Here is a 22,500-nt window from a genome sequence, read left to right on the forward strand (position 1 = left end):
TTCTTCTTCTTCTTCTTCTTCTTCTTCTTCTTCTTCTTCTTCTTCTTCTTCTTCTTCTTCTTCTTCTCCTCCTCCTCCTCCTCCTCCTCCTCCTCCTCCTCCTCCTCCTCCTTTTTCTTCTTCCTCTCCTTCTTCCTCATCTTCTTTTTTAAATATTTTAAAAGATTATGTGTATATGTGTGCTGTGTATGTGAGTGTGTGCTTATGTGACTATAGGTGCCCATGAAGGCCAGAGAAGGGCACCGTACCTCCTGGAACTGGAGGTACCAATTCGTAACCCCCCAGGAAGGATGCTGGGAACCAAATTCTAGTCTCCTCCAAAAGAAGACCCGCTCTTTTTTTCAAACATTTTATTTTATTTTTGCTTTATAAATAATACCATTTGAAATTTCCACCTCCTCCCCTCCTCCCATTTCCCTCCCACTGCCCCCCTCCCTCTTCCCCTCCCCGTCCAGTCCTAAGAGAGGGCAGAGTACCCTGCCCTGTGGGAAGTCCAAGGCCCACCCCCCTCCATTCAGGCCTAGGAAGGTATATATCCAAACAGACTAGGATCCCAAAAAGCCAGTACATGCAGTAGAGACAAATCCCAGTGCCATTATCATTGGCTTCTCAGTCAGCCTTCATTGTCAGCCACATTCAGAGAGTCCGGTTTGATCACGTGCTCATTCAGTCCCAGTCCAGCTGGATTTGGTGAGCTCCCCTTATACCAGTCACACCGTCTCAGTGGGTGGACGAACCCCTCGCGGTCCTGACTTCCTTGCTCATCTTCTCCCTCTTTCTGTTCTTCAACTGGACCTTGGGTGCTCAGTCCAGTGCTCCAATGTAGGTCTCTGTCTCTATCTCCATCCATCACTGGGTAGCCATCTCCTCCAGATAGATGCTTTCCTGGCTGGAGAAGAGACTCTCATGGGATTTAGGAGGTTAGGAGTAGGAGCTGCTGCAGTGAGGTGCTCCCATCAACCTAGCTATCTGCAAGTTGTGCAGAGGGCTACAGGCCCACAACTTTGCTGGGTTGTCAGCTGTGCTAGGGTGGGTACTGGGGTGTGTAAGGGGTAGGTGCTGGGGTGGGTGCTGGTCTAGGTGCAGAGGTGGGTGCTGGAGTGAAGGTGGGGGTGTGTAAGGAGTAGGTGCTGGGGTGGGTGCTGGAGTGGAGTGGGGGTGGGTGCTGGGGTGGGTGTTGGGGTATATAAGGGGTAGGTGCTGGAGTGGAGTGGGGGTGGGTGCTCGTGAAGGTGTGGGGTGGGTGCTGGGGTGGGTGTTGGGGTGTGTAAGGGGTGCTACTAAAGAATGAGCAAACTCTACATTTGTGTGAGAGTGTCAAGAGGGACAGAGGAATCCCCTGAAAAAACACCCAAAGGCTAAAGCTAGACAATCCGAGTGATAAACTAAATCACATAGTGATAGACGGGAGTCCAAAATATGAAATAAATACCTGTGGGTTCACAGTGCAGTAAATAAATGATAGATTAAATACTGAAGTAGGTAAAAAATATTCCAAAGCTGATGAGATGATTCAGCAGGCCAAGGTGCTTGCTGCTAAGTCTGATGACCTGGGTTTCATCCCCAGGACCCAAAGGACAAAACCGACTGTGAAAAGTTATCATCTGACCTACACACATGGGCCCTGGCATATTCTCTCATGTATGCGTGTGCATGTGCACACACGTGCCAATAAATAAAACAAAAATTAAAAAAAAAGAATTCCAAATAATGTATGTAAATGCTTCACCCTCCAGGAAGAAACGCACAAATCCCCACTCCTTGAGCAAGAACAGGGTGGTAGAAAAGAAGAAATGCTATTTTACAGTGGAAAAAACCCGACAAATCCTCAACCAAGAGATGAAAGGCAATGACGAGCCCTGTGTTGATACTATGCCCCTTTGATACGACATGACCACTTCACCCCCAGAAACTCAAAGATCCGGTCTAAACATGACCAAAACCACCAGGAAAATTCCAGTAGAGAGACATCCTATAAAATATTAGAGCAGTGCTCCTTAAAATCGCCAAGGTCACCTGAGCAAGGAAATCCTGAGGAACTTGTAGCTAAAAGGAGCCCAAAGGAGCACAACAGCTAAATGTACTTATGTGTGTGTGTGGGGGGGGGGGGTCTGTGGAAAGGAGACACAGGGAAGACAGATGAAATCTGAATAAGCGATGGTCTTTAACCCTAGCACTCACCCCAGCACCCACCCCCACATCCACCTCTGCACCGACTCCAGCACCCACCCGAGCACATACAGGGTGCAGTTTAATCACACTGGTCAACAGTGGTTCATAAGTTCCAGGAAATGAGCCATGCTAATGTCAGGTGAAACCAATAGGTCAACCTGGATGCAGGGTAGATGGAAACTCTCTGTGCTATCCAAAACTATTTTAAAAATAAAGTCTTGTTTTCTTTTTTGAAAAGACTTTTTCATGTGTATGTGTGTGAGCTGCATGAGTTCATGTGCACCACGTGAGTGCAGGAGCCTGCAGAGGCCAGAAGAGGGCGCTGGGTATCCTGGAATGGGAGTTTTAAGCAGTTGTGAGCTGCTATATTGGTGCTGGGAACTGAACCCAGGCCCTCTGCAAGAGCAGTAAGCACTCAGCCACCCAGTCTTCTCTCCCATCCCAGATAAAATCTTTTCTTAAAGTGCTATTTCTTTCAGCTAAGAATGAATTCACAGGAGCTGGTAACTTGGGGAGTGCCATTAGGAGCGCCAGCCATTGCTGCATTTCCACTGGCCCATTGCCCTGGCAGTAAGGAAACCCAGCCAGGAACTATCAGCCTCATCTTTGACATCTACACAAGTATCGGAATGAAGGCCAGGTAAGCCTGAGCGGTGCTCTCTCCCCTCCATCTGACATACAACATACAAACTCAATAGGCCTTTGCCAACCATCCCTCATCCCTCCTTATCCTTCATCCCTCCAGCATGAACTCCTCCCCAGCCATAGTATGGTCTTCTGTTCCTCCTTCTCCCCAGTCCCCAGTTGCTGAGAAAGGAGAGTAGAGGTGACCAGATTGAAGGTGGAGGATAGTCTAACATGAAGACAACTTGAGCCAGTCAGTCCCAAACAAACAAGCACATGACCGATCTCCCATGATCTGGACCTTCCAGGACTCTGGGGTCCAGGACAGAAACTACCCATTCAAAACCACAACCTTAGCATTTCAGGGAATGTCTGTCCTTCCCACCAGCACCTACATTTTGAAATCAATCCATAGGAATAACATAACTCCATCCTGGGAGTTGAAAGTCTCGCTGTGTTGCTACAGACACTGGTACACGTCAACAGGGCCTGTTGGACTTGCCCATACAGTCTCCTCACGCTATGCCATAAGCGTCTATGTAAACATAGAGATGTCGTCTCCATGATCTCTGATTCCACTGCCCTACTACATCACAGACACTTTACAACACAATAGAGACTCTCCAGGAGCAAGGTCACTGTGACTTCAGCCGTCTACCCCACAACCCTCTGACCATAATAACCCTGCTAGACAAACGCCAGTCAAAATGCCATCTGCGGTCCTGCCCCAGTCGAGAACTTACAAAGATGGACTGAGAGTAAGCTCCAATGTAAAGATTTGACTCTGTTGCAAATTCAAATGCATGATCAGCAGAATCATACACAGCAAATGTGTAGACCAGACCAGGTATCTAAGAATTCAAATCTGGCTGGACGTGGTGGCACACATCTTTACTCCCAGCACTTAGAAGGCAGAGGCAGGTGGATCTCTGGGAGTTCAAGGCCAGTCTGGTCTACAAGGTGATTTCTAGGACAGCTAGAGTTACACAGAGAAACCCTGTTTCAAAAGCTCAGGAGAGCAGGACTGGGGCTCAAGTGAGTAGGTATTGATGCCACTGAAACCCCTCCCACTCTCAGGAGTTCTTTCTGGATTTTTCCTAATAACTATGTTTGATTTATTTATAAATCAGCCAGTCAATCAATTAATCACAGGGCTAGAGACAGTTTTGTCACAACCCAGAATCAAAATCACTCACAGTGTGACTGGAAAGATGGTTCCGAAGTTAAGAGCACTGGCTGCGTTTCCAGAGGACCCACGTTCAATTTCCAGCACATACATGGCAGCTCACGTCTGTCTGTAACTACTATTCCAGGGGATCTGGGGCCCTTTTCTGGTACTTTTGATCTACCCACAGCACCCACACAAACTCAGTGTGCCTCCACGTGTGCTTGTAACTCAAGCACTGTGAGACTGGAGGAGACCAGAGTGTGACTAGGGATTGCTGGCCACCAGCCTAGCTCTCGGTTCAGTGAGAGATTCTGTCTCCATAAGGGGGAGAGTGATATAATATAGCAGGGCACCTCATACCAACTGACCTCTGGCTCAAGTGTATACCAGCACACAGGCGCATGTGTATGCATGCATGGGCATACACACACACACACACACACACACACACACACACGGGCACATATAGCACACACGTGCAAGCATGCACACACATACACGTACACATACATAACACACACACAAATAGATAACAAAAGAATTCACATAAGAAGTGATATGTAGCAGAATCTGCCTGTTCAGAATGCACAGTAAGACCACGGCTTGGTCAATGTAAACTGAGAACCTGTGTTATACTGGTCAACCTTAAGAGGGTGTTTCTTGCTTCCCTGTTACCCAGTCATGGAGAAAAACAGTCCTCTCCAAGACAAACTTCAAAGTCCTGGCTTCCAGCACCCCCGCTCTGGTCTCATGCCCTCCTGGCTCTCCAGCTAGAACCGCCACGTACAGCCACACCATTAGTCTCTCCCTGGAAAAAGTCCACTTCTATTTCAGGCTGCCAAGCAGCGCTGGGTCCTGGAAGACGGGAGACATTTCTTCCTGAAACTGTGGAAACAAATCCATCTTCAAGGAAGACCTCATCCCTGCAAGGAGAGTGTGCCAAAAGCCCCACGTCACTGTTCAGTCAGGAAGTCTGGCTGCTCGGGGTCCCTGCAACCCAGAAAAGCCCATACATCTCCACAATGACCTCAAAACTTCCCCCAAAGTGTCTCCTCTGTGCCTGCAGCTTTTGGAATTTCCACAATTTGGGAAAGAACAGCTTTATTAGAAGTAAATTATCTGCCTGATATGGAGTTGACCATCCATGCCTTATTTTGGGGAAATAATGTCTAGTTTCGCTCTCTTGTTAACTTAATTCCTCGGGTAGCGGAGTTAACCTGGCAATATATAGAATGTCTGTTTATGTTCACATTATTTTGAGCTTCTAATCTTCCAGGGGCTGAAAATTTGAGCTATGCCTTGCAGTTTCAATGCTCCTATTGTAACAGCAGATGTACTCCCAACCCACTCACCATTTGTTTGTGGGGTGGTATTTCATTTGGCACTTGCCGTGGGTAAACCGATGGTGTTTAAGTCACTTTCGACATATGTAAAAATGTGTTTACACTTACGGGGCACTATTTTATAAAGCAAATGTTTGTATACAAACTCCGCAACATTTGCCTTTTGTTGAGCTACAGACAATTGCAGCCGTGTTCCGTTTCCCAGCTGAAAATGGGGAGGACGAAAGGCCTGGAGCTTTGCGTGTGCTTAGGTCACAATTTCTTAAACCTGCCCATTCACAAAAACTTCAATGTGTCTCTCCTGGAGCAGCCAGCACTGAGAAACCAATGACAAGACCAGGAGTTTAAGGCCCAGCCTTGTCACAGCCTCGAGGCTTCCTAAATTTCCCCACCTGTAGAATGAGAAAGGCCATAAAAATAGAGTATAAGGGTCTTCATGCTCCTAATCCCTTCTGTGACCCTGTGACCTGCTCTCTAGGATCGGGGTAACTGTCTGTGTCCTGGAGCACATGCGTGAAAAGTCACATGAGCCTCATTGTGTGTGTGTGTGTGTGTGTGTGTGTGTGTGTGTGTGTGCTGGGAGGAGGGGAGGCCCCAGAACAATGTCCTGCCTCCAAACCTCCTCAATAGGCGGAAACTACTGGCTTCCTCCCTTTCCTGTCTCCGGTGCTCCAGCAAAACAGATGGAAAGGACAGAGGGGATGGGAGAAACCAGTTCAATCATCCCCAGGTCTGTCCTTGTCATAACACACACACATACACACACACACACACACCTCAAGTGGCCCCCTTCCAGGAACTTCCCAGACACACCCATCCCCAGGCTGTGGGGGCTGGGCTTGGGAGGACGATAGGGTGGGAAGCAGAATGAGGCTTTCACCCCTCACCCCTCCCACCCCAGCCATCATTTCCTCTTCCTCCCCAGCACCAAAGCACACTAAGCCTAACAGGCTGGGCACTCAGACCGACAGCAACTGACCCCAGGCCCAGCTGGCCTTGGCTGGCCCGGATCAGCCTCCGGAGTATGGTCTGGTGGGGGTCCCCTTTCCTACTCCCCGTTCTCTTCTTGGCCTCTCATGTTGGTAAGTCTGCCCTGGGTGCCTCCCCAATCCCTGATTTCCAGGTCTTAATCCCAGCCCTCCCCTAGAAACCCTAACAGCATAGCAATGAACCTCACAATAGGGTGGCTGCCATGGGTTGGCGGAGGGGAAGCAAAGTTGTTGTTTAATGGTTGTAGCATTTCAGTTTGACGAGATGAAAGAAGTTATGGAGTTGGGTGTGGTGGTGTGCTCCTTTAATCCCAGACCTTGAGAGGCCAGGCTGGATTACATAGTGAAGTCCGTGTCAGTCACATAGTGAGACCCTGTCAAAAACGAAAACAAAAGGAGCTGTGGAAATGGGTGGTGATGTTTACACAATAATATGGGTGTATTTAGTAACACTGAATTCAATATTTACAAATTGTTCTGAGGGTAAATCCTAGGGTATATGTATTTTAACACAGTTTAAAAATAGGAGGGAAAAATAGACACTCTGTCATCCTCCTCATCACTAACATCATCATGATTCTGATCCATCAAAAAATGAGATCAGAGTGGGGAAAACTCAGGCAGGTGCTAGAAACCACTGCCTGTGCATGGGGGAGGGCAGAAGACCGCCATTGTTTGGGACCTTGGAAGTAACCCTTAGTCCATAATTCATTGACAAGCTGGGCACGGTGGCTTCAGTCACAACACTCAGGAGTCGGAGGCAGGTGGGTCTCTGTGGGTCTGAGGACACCTGGTCCACAGAGTGAGACCCGTCTCAAAATAAATAATGATAATAATAGTAATGATGATGATGATGATGATGATAATAATAATAATAATAATAATAATAATAATAATAATAAATCAAATGTGGCATTCTATCAGCAGAGTCTCTGGAGACTCCTAAACCTGCTCAGTAGAAATTAAATGATGCTGGCCTCCCGGTGGATATGTTTGCTGTTTAAATGGAGTTGTGTGCAGAAGGCTTGGAGGAGGTTTCTGAAAATGGGTACCCTTTCAGTCTGCTGATTAGAGGACTAGAAGCCAGAAGCTGCCTTGGAGTGATTCAGTCTAGTGGAGAGCACAGACCAGGGGCAAGGGCCTAACGAAGACAGACATAGAGAACTTGAGGACCATTGACAAGAGAGAGCCTGCTTGCTCTGCCTCCTGTAGTAGGCCGAGAAAACAGGAAGGATTTCTTTAAGAGGGGTAGCTGGCGGAAGAGTAAGTGCAAGCTTGGGAGGCATGGAAGTGCATGGGAAAGACGGCTCTGGAGGGAAAGCAACTGGGGGGCTAGTGTGTGCCACACAGATGCTCAGATTGTATGCATTACCCTGAAGGTACCTGGGAATCATGGGGCATTGTAGGCAAATGAGTCACAGGGTGTTTTTGAGTCTTGGTAGCATCACTTTGGAGAAGGAGCTGGAAAGGAAATTGTGGCTTCTGAAATGGTCCAAGTCAGTAAAGACAAGGGCTGAACCACGGTGGTGCGGAAGACAGGGATGGCCAACAAGGTTTAGGAGAAAAGCTCTAAAAGTATGCACCATGGGGGCTGGAGAGATGGCTCAGCGGTTAAGAGCATTGCCTGCTCTTCCAAAGGTCCTGAGTTCAATTACCAGCAACCACATGGTGGCTCACAACCATCTGTAATGAGATCTGATGCCCACTTCTGGCCTGCAGACATACAGACAGAATATTGTATACATAATAAATAAATAAATATTTTTTTAAAAAAAAAAAAAGAGTATGTGCCAGATTGGGGGTTAAGCAACGAGGAGTTGAGACTTGGATAACCTGACTCTGCTGGTTTCTAACTGTATGACCTTGGGCAAGTCTTAAGCTTTTGTTTCCTGGTCATAAAATGAGAATAATAACACCCACCTCCCAGAACAGCCAGACCAGAAAGGAAGAGGATATCACTAAAGAGCCCGATGCATAATTGACATCCAATAAACATTAATTATTATGACACTGGGAAGGAGATGACTCTGAAGTCAGTGTCTCAGGTAATGGGCGTTGCCTCTGAGTCAGGGAACTTGGGAAAGACGAGGTCTTGGGAAACACGACTGGAAATGCATTTGGAGCTGAAAGGCCACACCAGAGCTCCTGACTCAGAGGTGACAGTTAAAGCCATGGGTGTAGACGAACACGCTCAAGGAAGCCTGAGAATAATTACTACAGCAAGGAAACCAACTTCACTGGAGGCCGTGAGGATGCCACGGAGAAAGGGCATTTGGTACCTGCGAGGCCACCAGTAAATGCCGACTTCTTTTGCTAACAATAGACCGCCAAAGATATGCTGAACGGCATTTAAATTGATTGATGACTTGACAGTTAACAGGCAGGAAAGGGACAGGGAATGAGGGGTCTTGAGAGGGCTGGGGTCCTGGATCTGAGGCAGGCTAATTAGTTAGGCTCATCTCCTTGGTCTTGCTCACAGTGAGATGCAAATTCTGCGATCCAGTTCCACTGGCCCTGGGCAGCCGGCTCCCCACAAGACTCCTTTCTCATTTCATGCTTTACTCAGGCTGTTTGCCCCGCAAGATGAGCCTCTCCCCATCCCTGACCTTTCTCCTCCTGTTCCTCCTCATCCATGTACCCTGCCTTAGTTTTTCTTTTTTTTTTTTAATATTTATTTATTTAGTATACAGTGTTAGTTTCCATGTCTGCCTACAGGACAGAATAGGGCACCAGATCTCATTATAGATGGCTGTGAGCCACCATGTGGTTGCTGGGAATTGAACTCAGGACCTCTGGAAGAACAGTCAGTGTTCTTAACCTCTGAGCCATCTCTCCAGCCCCCCTGCCTTAGTTTTTCAAAAGCCCTTCTGATGAAGACCGGCTCCACATCCCCTCCTTGTCGTCTCCCCTCCCCTCCCCCACGCGGGTTAGGTGATCCTCCCGCTGCCCCAACACCTGCAACTGGGAGGGATATCTATGTCTGGTCCTCCAGCTTTTCCAAAGTGGGACCCAGTCCCACCTGCGTCCGTGTCCCTCTGGGCCAGGTGGGGCTAGCACCTTCATTTCTACCCCTAGCCTATACCTTCGATCCCAGTCAATCAGAAAGCTCTCAATTGTTTAAGCGACAAGGAGGGTGTCTGCATGACTCTCCAGTTTGAGTGAGTCCTCTAACCTGCACCTCCGTGGTAGGTCAGGGACAAGTGGCTTAGGGATAGCGTGGTGGAGACAGTTCAGAAAGGAGCCAGGGCAGGGACTTGACGGGGACAAAGGAAAGGAGACTGTGAAAGCTCTGCTGTCGAGGGCCCCATCTGTCTGGGGTCCCAGAAGGATGTGCACCTTTGTTTATGTTTTAGGATGGAGAGCCGTGAGGGCAAAGGGCGAGCATGTGTGGAAGGGAAGGGAACGGGTGGAAATCCTTAATGAAGTGAGGTTTTCAGAGGGCACAGTGAAACATTAACACCAGGGTTACGGGTGGAGCTGCGGGCTTCCGGGGCTGTTGAGTTGGCAGAGTCTACCATCCAGTCGCTGTTGTCCCGTCCCAGGTGCAGCTGTGGACTTGACTCTGCTGGCCAACCTGCGCATCACGGACCCCCAGCATTTCTTCCTGACTTGCGTGTCTGGTGAGGCCGGGGCAGGGAGGGGCTCAGACGCCTGGGGCCCACCCCTGCTGCTGGAGAAGGATGACCGCATCGTGCGCACCTTCCCACCTGGGCAGCCCCTGCACTTGGCACGCAATGGCTCACACAAGGTCACGCTGCATGGCTTCTCCAAGCCCTCGGATTTGGTAGGCGTCTTCTCCTGCGTGGGTGGCGCTAGCACGCGGCGTACTCGAGTCCTCTATGTGCACAACAGCCCGGGGGGTGAGTCTGGCTTGCCAGGAGGTGGAGTGGCAGAGGGAGGGGCCGCTGTCCTGGATCGCTGACCTTACCTTTCATCCACAGCCCACCTGTTTCCAGACAAGGTCACACACACGGTGAACAAAGGTGACACAGCTGTGCTTTCTGCACGTGTGCACAAGGCAAAGCAGACGGATGTGATATGGAAAAACAATGGTGAGGGGCATTTGGTTGTACAGGTAGAGCCATGGTTGTGACGCCCCGGACCTCTATTGCCCTCCATATACCCAGGTCATCACTGTGATAGACCTGTCGTTCTCCAGGCCAGCCTCCAGAGTCCTCCCATTCTCTTAGTAGAGGGCCAGGAGCCTGTGGCCAGCTACCTCTTAAACCCTATGTTAAGCCCTCATCTTTGACTCTCCCCTGGGAGTTAGCAGGTACTGTCACATGACCCGCCTAAGAAGAGCAGCAGTCCCCATGGAAAAGAAGACAGCTGAGAACAAGTGCCCAGCACGGGCCAAAGGAAGTCTAACCTCTCTCAAAGAAGTGCCAAGTCCAGATCCTTGATGCCCAAGGCAGGCATGTGCTGGAGTCCACATAGATATGTGGGTCTCAGCTCTGTTCCTGCCCACTATGCTGTCCCTATCCTCTCCATGGAAGGATTCTCCCCCCCCACTCCACCCCCCACACCCGCTCCCTGAGTAGCTCCCAAAATGCCTGCCTCAGCCCCCTGATCTGCTGACTGACTCTTGGGTACTTGGCTCCTCAGGGAGAAGATCCTTTTCCTTGGAGGGAAGGCTTTGCACCAACAGGGAATGTAGAAGTGGGCAGGAGACCCAAGTCTTTGCAGTCTGATTAGAGTTCTGAGCAGCAAGAGGGAGCCAGGCAGGGCTAGAACTCTTGTCTAACAGTATGGGTCCCAGATGAAGAGGCTGGGAGAGAGCCCTGAAAGGCAAGAGAGACATTCTTGGAGGCAGGGCTGACAAGAGCAAAGGCAAGGAGGTCTGAAATACCAGATGATTCTAGAAGGCAAACAAGCATTTAGGAATTCAAGAAGGTAAGGGGTCAGGCAGGGCGTGATGAGGTATGGAGCTGGAAGGCTGAGCAGACTGGTGGAAGGAACTGCAAAGGGTGGGGGTTCAGCCTGGTGCGATGGACAGCTCCGAGAGCCTACAAGAGGAGTAGGGGACAGAAGTGTCTATTATAAACACATCTCATTGGCAGTCGAGGGGGAGGGCACAAAGGGCCAGCATGGAAGTAGAGAGAGCCTAGAAAAGGCATGAGAAAATGGCCAAATTGTAAAATAAAGAGGTGGGAGAGGGAGGACTCAGAAAGCCTGAAGAGGATTTTCTCCTGCTTCCTGGCTTGGATACCATATCTGGTGCGCGCCTTTCCCCAAGTCGGATCAATGTGCACAAGCCGCATTGGTGTGACCAGGACAGAGAGAGGTAACACCAGCCCCTCATGTGATGCTGAGGGCCCTGACCTGATTGTGTGTCGTCCCCCCAGGATCCTACTTCCATACCCTAGATTGGCACGAGGCCCATGATGGGCGGTTTCAACTGCAGCTCCAAAACGTGCAGCCACCATCCAGTGGCATCTACAGTGCCACCTACCTAGAAGCCAGCCCCCTGGGCAGTGCCTTCTTTCGGCTCATCGTGCGGGGTGAGGAGCAGAAGACAGAGGCCGGGTGGTATGGGGGGGCTGTTAGTCTCAGGATCCACGAGGGCCGCAGAGCTACCCTTAGTCCTCAGCAGCTGTGGACAGATAGGTGAAGGTCACCTACTGAAAACATTTTCCGCCAGGCTGTGGGGCTGGACGCTGGGGGCCAGGGTGTGGCAAGGATTGCCCAGGCTGCCTGCACGGAGGTGTCTGTCATGACCATGATGGCGAATGTGTGTGCCCCCCGGGATTCACTGGTACCCGCTGTGAGCAGGGTAAGTAGGAGAGCTAGGAGCTAGGCAGAAGAGGTTGTCTGACAGGGGAACGATTCTGAAACCATGGGGATGAAGCTCGGGTATGAGGCCCTACGGGGTCTGTATACTCTGTATACAGATACTACACACTTTATTTTCAGCCTGCAGAGAGGGTCGTTTTGGGCAGAGCTGCCAGGAACAGTGCCCAGGCACAGCAGGCTGCCGGGGTCTCACCTTCTGCCTCCCAGATCCCTATGGCTGTTCTTGTGGATCCGGCTGGAGGGGAAACCAGTGCCAGGAAGGTATGGACTAAGCTGCCTCCTATGGGCTTAAGTGTGCCAGCCCCTTCACTATGGCCCTGACCTAAACAGAAGCCCTCTAATGCCCTACCAGGGCCCCACCACACCAGCCTACTGGAGAGCTTGTGCCTCATCTGTACCCTGCTGGCCCTGAGCTACCCATTTTAGCTATACCTCCTCTATTCCTAGCTTGTGCCCCTGGTCATTTTGGGGCTGATTGCCGCCTCCAGTGCCAGTGTCAAAATGGTGGCACTTGTGACCGGTTCAGCGGCTGTGTCTGCCCCTCTGGATGGCATGGAGTACATTGTGAGAAGTCAGGTATGTGCCTCTGAACCCCTCAAGACAGGTGATCCTTCATCAAACGCATCTCTCTGCTCTTTCGTTGGCGGTGCCCAAGTCCTCCCCTCAGGGAGTTCACCCCTGTGGTAGGTAGTTCACCATCAGACACCCACATTGTGAAGGCTGGCAGCCTTGGGGGTGGGGGTGGGCACAGGATCTAGAAGAGACCCTGGTCCATGTGAGAGTCTTTGGGGGAGGAGTCAAGATCTGCAATTGAATATGCAAGACACAGGGAGATGTTTGGGGAAGAATGAGGAGAAAAGTCCAGGGAGTTGAGACCCTGCTGTGGACTGGGCCAACGAAGCTGGGGGCTAGGAGGCATGTTCAGGTCAAGTGATGGGGCCTTTGAATAGAAGCCAACGGTTGCTACTTAATGTGAGGACCTGAATAGCAATTGTTGAAGGGTGTGTAATAGTCAGACTTGTGTTTGAGGAAGAACCGCTCATTGTGGGTGGAGTCCAGGAGTCGAGGACCAGAAATGAAGGAGTTGGCAGGTCTAAATGCCTATTATCTTAGCACTCAGGAGGCTGAGACAAGAGAATTGCCTGGAGTTCAAGACCAGCCTATGCTACAAAGCAAGTTTCAGGCCTGCCTAGGCTATAGCATAGAAAGAGAAAGGAAGGATGGAGGGGGGACGGGGAGAGAGAAAGGGAGGGAGAGAGAGAGAGAGAGAGAGAGAGAGAGAGAGAGAGAGAGAGAGAGAGAGAGAGAGAGAGAGAGAGAGAGAGAATTCAGCCTGAATTTGAGCTGGGCTGGTGACAAGGGGCCTGCTTCTGTCTTAGAAGATCCTAGGAAATGTGATGGGAAAAATGGGGAAGGTGAACCCTACATCTGGCTGGATGTGGGGCACCAGGGCCTGAAGGAACCATGCAGGACCTTGCTGGTTTTAGTTTTAAGTGGCAGGGCAGACAGTGGGATCCTCTCTGAGATGCAGAGTATAGGACTTTGGTGGTCACTTGGCTGCCTCAGGATTGTTCAGGATGGCTGTCCCCCCCCTCTCTCTCTCCCTCTCTCTCTCTGTCTCTCTCTAGACCGGATCCCCCAGATCCTCAATGTGGCCACTGAACTGGAGTTCAACTTAGGGACAATGCCTCGGATCAACTGTGCAGCTGCGGGGAATCCCTTCCCAGTACGGGGCAGCATGGAGCTCCGCAAACCAGATGGCACCATGCTCCTGGTCAGCCCCAGTCACCCCACCTACCATCAGCTACCCCGTCTCACCAGCTTGACAGTTCATTCTTTGGGCCCTTAACCCCCTCGGAACTTGTAGGCTCAGCCCACCGGCCAGGCCATGGCTTAAATGGGGCAGGCTAACCGGTGAGGGGAAGTCCCTGGGTCTATGTTCCAGCAATAGTCAATGCTGACTCCTATCTGTCTCGTAGAACATACATTCTCTACTCATAGGCTCTCTCTCTCGTCTCTCTTAGTCTACCAAGGCAATTGTGGAGCCAGACAGAACCACAGCTGAGTTTGAGGTGCCCCGTTTGACTCTTGGGGACAGCGGATTCTGGGAATGCCGCGTATCCACGTCCGGAGGCCAAGATAGCCGGCGCTTCAAGGTCAACGTGAAAGGTTAGTGGTGTTCTAAGGCTCCAGAGGATGAATGGTGCTCAGTATCAAGGCTGGAACCCAGCCTGGTCCCACCAGGTCCCACCTGGAAAAGCCTTCAGGAACTGGGGGTATCCTCCAGCCTCACCCTGTCTCCTGCATATACATGTGCCGTCTGCCACTGCACCCAGGGTCCCTTTAACTCCACCTCTGAAGTGCTGTTCCTTTACCTGAGTCACCTCACAGGGACACATGAGGACAGCAGACAGGCAAACCTGCTTGCCTCCTCAAAAGGGATTCATGCACAGGAGTCTGTTGGGTGAATAAGGAGAGAATGACCGAGCGCTCACAGCAAAGCACAGAGCACCCTCTCCATGGACTAGGAATTTTTTTCGTTTCATCACTATAAGCCTTGCAGCCCAGTACCCCAGGCCCTGTTCTCCTTCTGCCCCCCATTGTCTGTTTTCATCTCTTTTCTCTCCTCTTGTTCCCGCTCCTCATTTTCTTCTTCTTCCCAATCCCTCACCATCTCCATCCTACTACCCCATCCACCAGACCCCACTTTTCTCTTCTCATTCTTTTACCAGATCCAGGCTCCAGGCCTCCACTCGACTTGGATTCCAAGCCACTCTCTAGCACCTTAAGCAAGTTACAGCCCCTCTGCTGTGTAACAGTGTTGAAACAGGAGAGGCAGGGCTGCGTTGCGTCCCCAGCACCCGGCCGCCCACATGGCTAGCTTATGCCCGAAATAATTACATGGAAACTGTATTCTTTCAAACACTGCCTGGCCCGGCTAGGTCCAGTTTCTTATTGGCTAGCTCTTACATATTGTTCTAACCCATTTCTAATATTCTGTGTAGCCCATGAGCTGGCTTACCAGAGAGGATCTTAACCTGCGTCTGTCTGGAGTGGGAGCATCATGGCGACTCACTCACTCAGCTTCTTTTTCCCAGAATTCTCTTCTGTCTACTTCGCCTACCTAATTTTCTGTCCTATGAGGGCCGAGGCAGTTTCTTTATTATTAAGAAATCACTCCCACATCATAACAGGGTCTTGGCTGCTTGGGAAGACTAAACCAGACAATGCATTTAAGTAGTTAGCACAGTGGTTGGCAGAAGGTACCCTCGAGATAAAGGACAAATGCTGTTATCTAAAATGGCATCTGGTGCCAAGGTGCCAACCCTTCTCTGGTAGTACCACTGTGTTCTGCAGTCAGGACCCCTCTCCTGATGCCAGCCCTGCATGGTGGACCTCCACGAGATGGGGCATCTTCTGCGAAGTTCTGATCCCAAAGCCAATGTGGAAGTTCATATGTGTGTGATTCAGGGGTCCACTGTATACCAGCCACTTAGTGTGTGTGATTCAGGGGTCCACTATATACCAGTCACTTAGCCTGAACTCTGATCTCCTGCCACAGGCACCAGGGACGCCTTAGGATCCAAACTGAACACTCATTTCCCCCAGACCTGTACCTGCCCCTGACAAACTGTTGCCCCCTGACACTCCTTCACCTCACCATCCTGCATCTTCCACACTCCTCAGCCTCCCTCCTTTACTCCTTCCTCCCTCTCCCTCTCCTTTCTTTGCTTTATGCTTTCCGGGAAAGCCAGTCTGAAAGAAGTCAAGGAACCTATTTGGGCATTAATGCAATAATCTAGAGAGAAAAACTGAAGCCAGAATCGGGGCAGCAGCTGGGGAGGAAACCAGACAGAAACACAAATACTATTTTAGGGTAGAACTGATTGACTTGAGGCAGCCTGATCAGACAGAGCGAGCTCCAGGTCTCCTAGCTGTATGTCCTTAGGCAAGTTGTATAATATCTCTGAGTCTCGGTTTCTTCAGTCATGACCCGAGGGCTGCGGGAATGATCAGTTATACACAAGCGCCAAGTATGGAGCAGGTGCCACATCGCTGGCATGTTTTGTCTTTAAAATAAATCAACAGACTAGTGGATGATGAAGGGAGGGAAGAGAGCATGTGACACCGTGACACCTAGGTGGTCCCCGCCTTGCCTCCCAGCCTCTCTCTGCCCACTGTTGCAAGGACAGAGAGCTGTTTCCCAACCTCTACCTGGCCACTCACACTCTCACCTAACATCTTCTGAGACTCCTATGGCCTATGGTCAAGTCCCTATGGCCCAAGCGACCCAAAGACCAGGACTGCTTTCTCTGACCTTGGCCATCCCAGGCACATGGTGAACTTGGTCTCCTCCCACCAAACTAGATAATCTCCAGATCCCAGAGTGCTCCCTTCTTCCTGGACTCTGACTCCTCCCAGTTTTTTGGCAGTACCCCCAGTGCCTCTGACTGCTCCTCGGCTCCTGGCCAAGCAGAGCCGTCAGCTTGTGGTCTCTCCGTTGGTCTCCTTTGATGGGGATGGACCCATCTCCTCTGTCCGCCTGCACTATCGGCCTCAGGACAGCCTGATTGACTGGTCTGCTATCGTGGGTGAGTGGGGGCTGAGTTAGGGGGTAGAGTGATGTAATGGTGAGGGGATAGGGTGGAAAGAGAAAAGGAGGGAGGGGGATGATAAATAAAGAAGAGGAGGCTGAAGGGGAATGGCGGCTTCAAGACATGGTTGGGACCGAGCGATGTGTGTGGCACACCTCACCTGCAGTGGATCCCAGTGAGAATGTGACGTTAATGAACCTGAAGCCAAAGACAGGATACAGTGTTCGTGTGCAGCTGAGTCGGCCCGGGGAAGGAGGAGAGGGAGCCTGGGGGCCTCCTACCCTTATGACTACTGACTGTCCTGGTAAGAAGCCAAGAGTCTTCCCTTCCTATTCCCCCAGGGTTTACTGCCATGCCCACCCAGAATATGTCTGTCTTGGTCCACCCCCAAAGAATCCTGCCTGTCCCAGTAGAAGTTGTCCCAGCCCTACCCACTGGGGATTATTATCCCGTTTAGTCCCCAAGGACTCATTGGATGATTCTGACCTCTCCTGACCTCTGGCCACAGAGCCTTTGCTGCAGCCGTGGCTAGAAGGCTGGCATGTGGAGGGTCCTGACAGGCTACGAGTGAGCTGGTCCCTACCCTCGGTGCCACTGTTGGGTGATGGTTTCCTGCTACGCCTGTGGGACGGGGCCCGGGGACAGGAGAGGCGGGAGAACATCTCATCCCCCCAGGCCCGCACTGCCCTCCTGACTGGACTCACGCCTGGCACCCACTACCAGCTGGATGTGCGGCTTTATCACTGCACCCTCCTGGGCCCTGCCTCACCCCCTGCGCATGTGCTTCTGCCCCCGAGCGGTAGGCCCACTGTGGGAATGATGGGCTAGGGCTAAGGGAGGTTTCTGCGCAAGTGTTTCCGCCCCGGAGCGATAAGCCCACTGTGGGAATGGATAAGGGAGGTTACCGCTCATGTCTCTGCCCCCAACGGTAGGCCCGCTGTGGGAATGATGGGCTAGGGCTAAGGGAGGTTATAAGAGACTGGAGAGAACCCAGGATGCATGAGGAAGATAGACGATACCAGGAGGTCACCAGGAGCATGTGGGGTGGGAATGTGTGAAGAAATTATGACTCCTGTGAAGAGCAGGGCCATGTGGAGGGGGGTAGGAGGGTGAGGGGGACGCTAAGCGACTGAGGACATGGAGAGGATTTGGGATGCAGGGTGACCAAGGGAAGAAGCAGCTTGGAGGTAGAGGTGCCCTGGGGATAGCAGAATCAGTGAAAGGTGGCTCGTGGCTCCTGAGCTGGGATCCACAGAGAAGAAAATGTGCTAGAGCAATCGCGTCTGGCCCTACAGCTAGACAGCCTCGTCCAATCTATCCCTTCCTTCCCACTCTTACCTCCCCAGGGCCTCCAGCTCCCCGGAACCTCCGCGCCCAGGCCCTCTCAGACTCTGAGATCCAGCTGACCTGGCAGCATCCTGAGGCTCCATCTGGTCCTATATCTAAGTACATTGTGGAGATTCAGGTGGCCGGGGGCTCAGGAGACCCCAAGTGGATGGATGTAGACAGGCCTGAGGAGACAAGCACCATCGTCCGTGGCCTCAATGCCAGCACACGCTACCTCTTCCGGGTGCGGGCCAGTGTGCAGGGTCTCGGCGACTGGAGCAACACAGTAGAAGAGGCCACCCTGGGCAATGGTGAGAGAATGGGCCCTGCAGGACCCCTAGGCCTCAAGACTGTACTCTGCATGCGCCCCTCCACCTTCCCTCCAAGTTAGAGCTAAGGATCACAAGCCCTGACTTTCCGACCTCAGAAACTGTTCTCCTTAACTCTAGTCGTCCATGGCGCCTCCTCACAGCGTGGTACCAAGCTCTCAGACCTCTCCCCTCTGTGGGATCCCACAGTGGCCTCTGGGTCCCCTGACCCAATCTGTCCTTCATTGTGTCTAGGGCTACAGAGTGAGGGCCCAGCCCAAGAAAGCCGGGCGGCTGAAGAGGGCCTGGATAAGCAACTGGTCCTGGCTGTGGTGGGCTCCATCTCTGCCACGTGTCTCACCATCCTGGCTGCGCTTTTAGCCCTGGTGTGCATCCGGCGAAGCTGTCTCCATCGGAGACGCACCTTCACCTACCAGTCAGGATCGGTCAGTGTCCCGTGCCCACATGATACCGCCTGTTGTGTGTGTTTGTACCCATATACATGTAAGCGCATATGGGACTGCACACGCCTATTCATGCCACAAGTTTAAAGCTACATTCAGTGACCCTCTAGAGTACAAAATAGAACTTTCTTTATTTTTGTTTTGTTTTTCAAGACAGAGTTTCTCTGTGAAACAGTCTTGGCTGCCCTGGAACTCACTCTGTAGACCAGGCTGGCCTAAAACTCACTGAGACCACCTACCTCTGCCTCCCGAGTGCTGGGATTAAAAGTGTGCGGCACCAGCGCCCAGCCACCCCCACTTCTTTAGAACTGAACTCGGCTCATGAGCACATTCATATTAATGGTTGAATAATTAGCAGTCTCGGTTAAAAAGAAGACAGTTTGTCCATATTTCACCAGGTCTCATTCCAGGATTGGAAGCCACCATCTGGACTTGTCTTCTCTACTTACCCACCCTCTGAGGGTACTATCAGCCGGGATCACACAGCAATACCCTGGCCCACGCTGGCCTCCGTCCTTACTTGGGAGCCAGCCTGTATCTATACGCATATGTGGTTAGTGTCCTAAACCCTACTGACTGTGTGCGCTCATCCCAGCCTCCAGTCTTTTATCTTTCTGTTTCCTTTTTTGAGACAGGGTCTCTCTATGGAGACTCGGCTGGCCTCGAACTCACAGAGACGACCTGCCTCTGCCTCCTGAGTGCTGGGGCGAAAGGCGTGCGCCACTGTGCAAGCCCCAGGCTATATTCCTGGGAGCTCCAGGACCTCCTTTGAGAAACTGTTCACCCATGTTTACCCATACCCCTTGAAGGGCATCCGTGTGTGGCCATGCCCTCCACATAGCCAGCCTTTGACCCTCTAGAAGTGTGCATGGCCTGCAGCCTCACCTGCCCTCCTGGAGGAGAGAGGCTCACTCTTCAAACTCGTGTGGGACTTTAGTCCTCTTACAGCCAGGCCATGTCCTCTGGCCTTCGGGCCTACACAGACATGGATGGGGAAGGGCCGCTGACATCTCCACCCTATCTTGTCATGTCCACCCCCTGGCTTTCCCAGCTCTTCTGAGAACGTCCCACTCTGTCACTCAGAGTCAGAACTCTAGCCTTGGCCCGTTCTCGGTGCTTGCTATTTAGAGTCATTTAAAAGAAATTCAGAGTTACCAAAAATGGCAGAAAGAAAAGAGAGGGAGAAATCTCTCTCTCTCTCTCTCTCTCTCTCTCTCTCTCTCTCTCTCTCTCTCTGTCCCTCGGGCCAGCTCTTGTATAGAAAGTCCAGTGTTCAACTCTGGTGTCTGCTGTGCCTTTAAAAATCCCACTGAGAGTCCAGAGAGTCAACTGGCCTCCTTGTCTGAGCTGTGTTGACTTTGCCTCTGAGGCCAGTGCACACAGGAAGTCATCACTGCCATGGGAGGCGGGGAGAAGGAAGCAGGGACAGGTGCTGAGGCAGGGCAGTGAGAACGCAACCTTTAGTGGCCATACGATCATTACACATGTCAATATAGTTGTCTGTTCTGTGTGCCTGCACACAGATGCTCATGTTCATGTTTGTGCCATATAGTGGTGCAGACGTGCATCCCATGTATGTGTGCCTGCGTCCCTGTGCTGGCACACCTTCAGGCCCTCGGGTGCATGTGTATCTCTGAATGGACGGATGCACCTGCATGTGACGCAGCCACAGAATGTGCATGTTTATTCTGATGTATGCCTCCGCTGCACACGCTTCATATGAGTCCATGTAACCTGTGTCCCCAGCACTTACCCGTCAAACTGGGTACCCGCTCACTTAGGAAAGCCACTGCTTGGTCCATCTGGACCTTGCTTCAGGTTCTCATGCAACTCTTTACTCCTGTTCAGCTGCTGCCTTTTCCTGCCATCAACCCTGCCCAGCATAGTCCTGCTTCATAGAGGAAGCTGGGCAGTCCCTTCTGTTACAGTCCTTGAGTCTTCGCCTGGGCTTAGAGCTGTGTCTAGACACCAAGTCGAGGGACAAAGATCATCTCTGCTCCTTCTGCTGTGAAGAAGAAAACCTGTCCACCTGCTCCCCGCTGCTCAGGGCTTAGCACATAATAAACCCTCAAGAAATGCACCCGTGGAGGCACAAGTAAATGAAAAACTAAAGCCTCGTTGTAGGGTTTGCACAATAATGGGAAGCTTACCTTTTCCCATTACATCTCATTGCAATTTTCCACTGAAATATTAGAATGTTTTTGGTCCATTGACCTTTCCAGGATTTGGCAACTTACCCACAAGCCCTGAGTTCCACCTTGTAGCAAACCCCACACACTAGACCCTTAGGCTGATGCCACTGGATTTGTCTTCTTACACACCGGGAAACTCATCTGTGGCTCTGTCACCTGTAATTCTGTGCGCTGTCTGTCTCTGTAGGTGTGGCTCTGTCCATCTGTCTAATCACTGTGTACCTCTCTGGTCCTCCTTTTACCCCCACATCTCTTGTGTGGACTGGTGGTCTATTCATCCCATTCCATGAAGGGCGAGGAGACAATCCTGCAGTTCAGCTCAGGAACCTTGACATTGACCCGGCGGCCAAAGCCACAGCCTGAGCCCCTGAGCTATCCTGTGCTGGAGTGGGAGGACATCACCTTTGAGGACCTCATCGGGGAGGGGAACTTCGGCCAAGTCATCCGGGCCATGATCAAGAAGGACGGGCTCAAGATGAATGCAGCCATCAAGATGCTAAAAGGTCCTTGGATGTGACTCCAGACCCCAGCCTCTGTCTCTTCCTAAATCCCACGAACACCAGGCCTACCTAGCTCCCACTAGCATCTGACCCCCTCTCCGAGTTATCCATGGCAAAAGCTGACACTGATTTCTTTATGCAGAGTATGCTTCTGAAAATGACCATCGCGACTTTGCAGGCGAATTGGAAGTCCTGTGCAAACTGGGACACCACCCCAATATCATCAACCTCTTGGGAGCCTGTGAGAACCGAGGTGAGCCCCTAATTCATGACCTGCTCCTTCCAGACCTCTGTTATCGGCCATCACCGGTACCACATTAGTGGCTTGTGGGGATCCCTAGGTTCCCATTCACCACAGAATTTTCCTGCATCCTGCAGGCTGTCTCTTAAAATCGGGCACTGCTCATAACAACACATGGCCTGTATCTAAACCATCACCATGTGTCTCCTCACTTCCCAGGTTACTTGTATATTGCTATCGAATATGCCCCTTATGGAAACCTACTCGATTTCCTGAGAAAGAGCAGGGTCCTGGAGACTGATCCAGCATTTGCTCGAGAGCATGGAACAGCCTCCACCCTCAGCTCCCGGCAGCTGCTGCGCTTTGCCAGTGATGCAGCCAATGGCATGCAGTACCTGAGTGAGAAGCAGGTGTGTGCGAGTGCGGTGGGCAACAGTGGGAGGGGGGGAGGCTTCTGCACAAACCTGGCCAGATGGTCAAACAGCAGGCTCGAACAGTGAGGAGGAAGGACCCAGCGCCAGGTTCAGTGCCTGGTGCCAACTGACTGCCAAAGATACGCAGAGGGAGAAGAGGGCAGGAGGTAGATGGGGAGAAGGTGTTAGATTTGGAGTCCCTGAGAGACATCCTGGGTGGAGGTGATGACGGGGCGAAGTATGGATCCCAAACTCATACTCAAGAGACGGGCCTGGGCTGGAGACCGTGTAGCGCTGCCATTTCAGCACAGAGACTCCAGCAGGGAGGGCGTGGAAATCCACTGAAGAGGGTGAGGGGTGGGCTCCCAGATG

The 22,500-nt window shown here is 51.5% G+C and overlaps 2 protein-coding genes across 6 annotated transcripts in view; one reads left to right on the top strand and one right to left on the bottom strand.

Annotated features, from left to right (window-relative positions):
* Positions 1 to 22,500, bottom strand: part of CUNH1orf210 (chromosome unknown C1orf210 homolog) — a 47,663-nt gene that overhangs the window by 20,021 nt on the left and 5,142 nt on the right. For 2 of the 3 annotated variants that reach the window (XM_050161225.1, XM_050161224.1), the window contains exons 3-5: positions 6,485 to 6,670; positions 4,752 to 4,887; positions 452 to 889 (exon numbers count right to left, since the gene is read on the bottom strand). The exons of the other annotated variant lie outside the window; for it this stretch is intronic. In XM_050161225.1, the coding sequence (XP_050017182.1) occupies positions 614 to 889; positions 4,752 to 4,887; positions 6,485 to 6,501 (429 nt within the window). In that variant the 5' untranslated portion in view covers positions 6,502 to 6,670 and the 3' untranslated portion in view covers positions 452 to 613. Of the gene's footprint in view, positions 1 to 451; positions 890 to 4,751; positions 4,888 to 6,484; positions 6,671 to 22,500 lie in introns of those variants that run through there. 3 annotated transcript variants of the gene reach the window in all.
* Tie1 (tyrosine kinase with immunoglobulin like and EGF like domains 1) overlaps positions 903 to 22,500 on the top strand; it is a 26,222-nt gene continuing 4,624 nt past the window's right edge. Inside the window, exons 1-19 of one of the 3 annotated variants that reach the window (XM_050161222.1) lie at positions 903 to 1,056; positions 1,128 to 2,812; positions 4,799 to 6,389; positions 9,839 to 10,156; positions 10,238 to 10,348; positions 11,642 to 11,797; positions 11,938 to 12,069; positions 12,210 to 12,350; positions 12,537 to 12,665; positions 13,718 to 13,863; positions 14,114 to 14,258; positions 16,523 to 16,681; positions 16,851 to 16,988; positions 17,193 to 17,483; positions 18,031 to 18,321; positions 18,574 to 18,764; positions 21,267 to 21,477; positions 21,617 to 21,727; positions 21,935 to 22,125. In XM_050161222.1, coding sequence (XP_050017179.1) covers positions 6,332 to 6,389; positions 9,839 to 10,156; positions 10,238 to 10,348; positions 11,642 to 11,797; positions 11,938 to 12,069; positions 12,210 to 12,350; positions 12,537 to 12,665; positions 13,718 to 13,863; positions 14,114 to 14,258; positions 16,523 to 16,681; positions 16,851 to 16,988; positions 17,193 to 17,483; positions 18,031 to 18,321; positions 18,574 to 18,764; positions 21,267 to 21,477; positions 21,617 to 21,727; positions 21,935 to 22,125 — 2,919 coding nt within the window. In that variant the 5' untranslated portion in view covers positions 903 to 1,056; positions 1,128 to 2,812; positions 4,799 to 6,331. Of the gene's footprint in view, positions 1,057 to 1,127; positions 2,813 to 4,798; positions 6,390 to 9,838; positions 10,157 to 10,237; positions 10,349 to 11,641; positions 11,798 to 11,937; positions 12,070 to 12,209; positions 12,351 to 12,536; positions 12,666 to 13,717; positions 13,864 to 14,113; positions 14,259 to 16,522; positions 16,682 to 16,850; positions 16,989 to 17,192; positions 17,484 to 18,030; positions 18,322 to 18,573; positions 18,765 to 21,266; positions 21,478 to 21,616; positions 21,728 to 21,934; positions 22,126 to 22,500 lie in introns of those variants that run through there. The other 2 variants (XR_007595247.1, XM_050161223.1) reach the window with 2 other exon arrangements.

Source organism: Alexandromys fortis, unplaced genomic scaffold (assembly GCF_014885135.2).
Source record: "Alexandromys fortis isolate MF-2015 unplaced genomic scaffold, M_Fortis_MF-2015_v1.1 scaffold_122, whole genome shotgun sequence".
Taxonomy (NCBI): domain Eukaryota; kingdom Metazoa; phylum Chordata; class Mammalia; order Rodentia; family Cricetidae; genus Alexandromys; species Alexandromys fortis.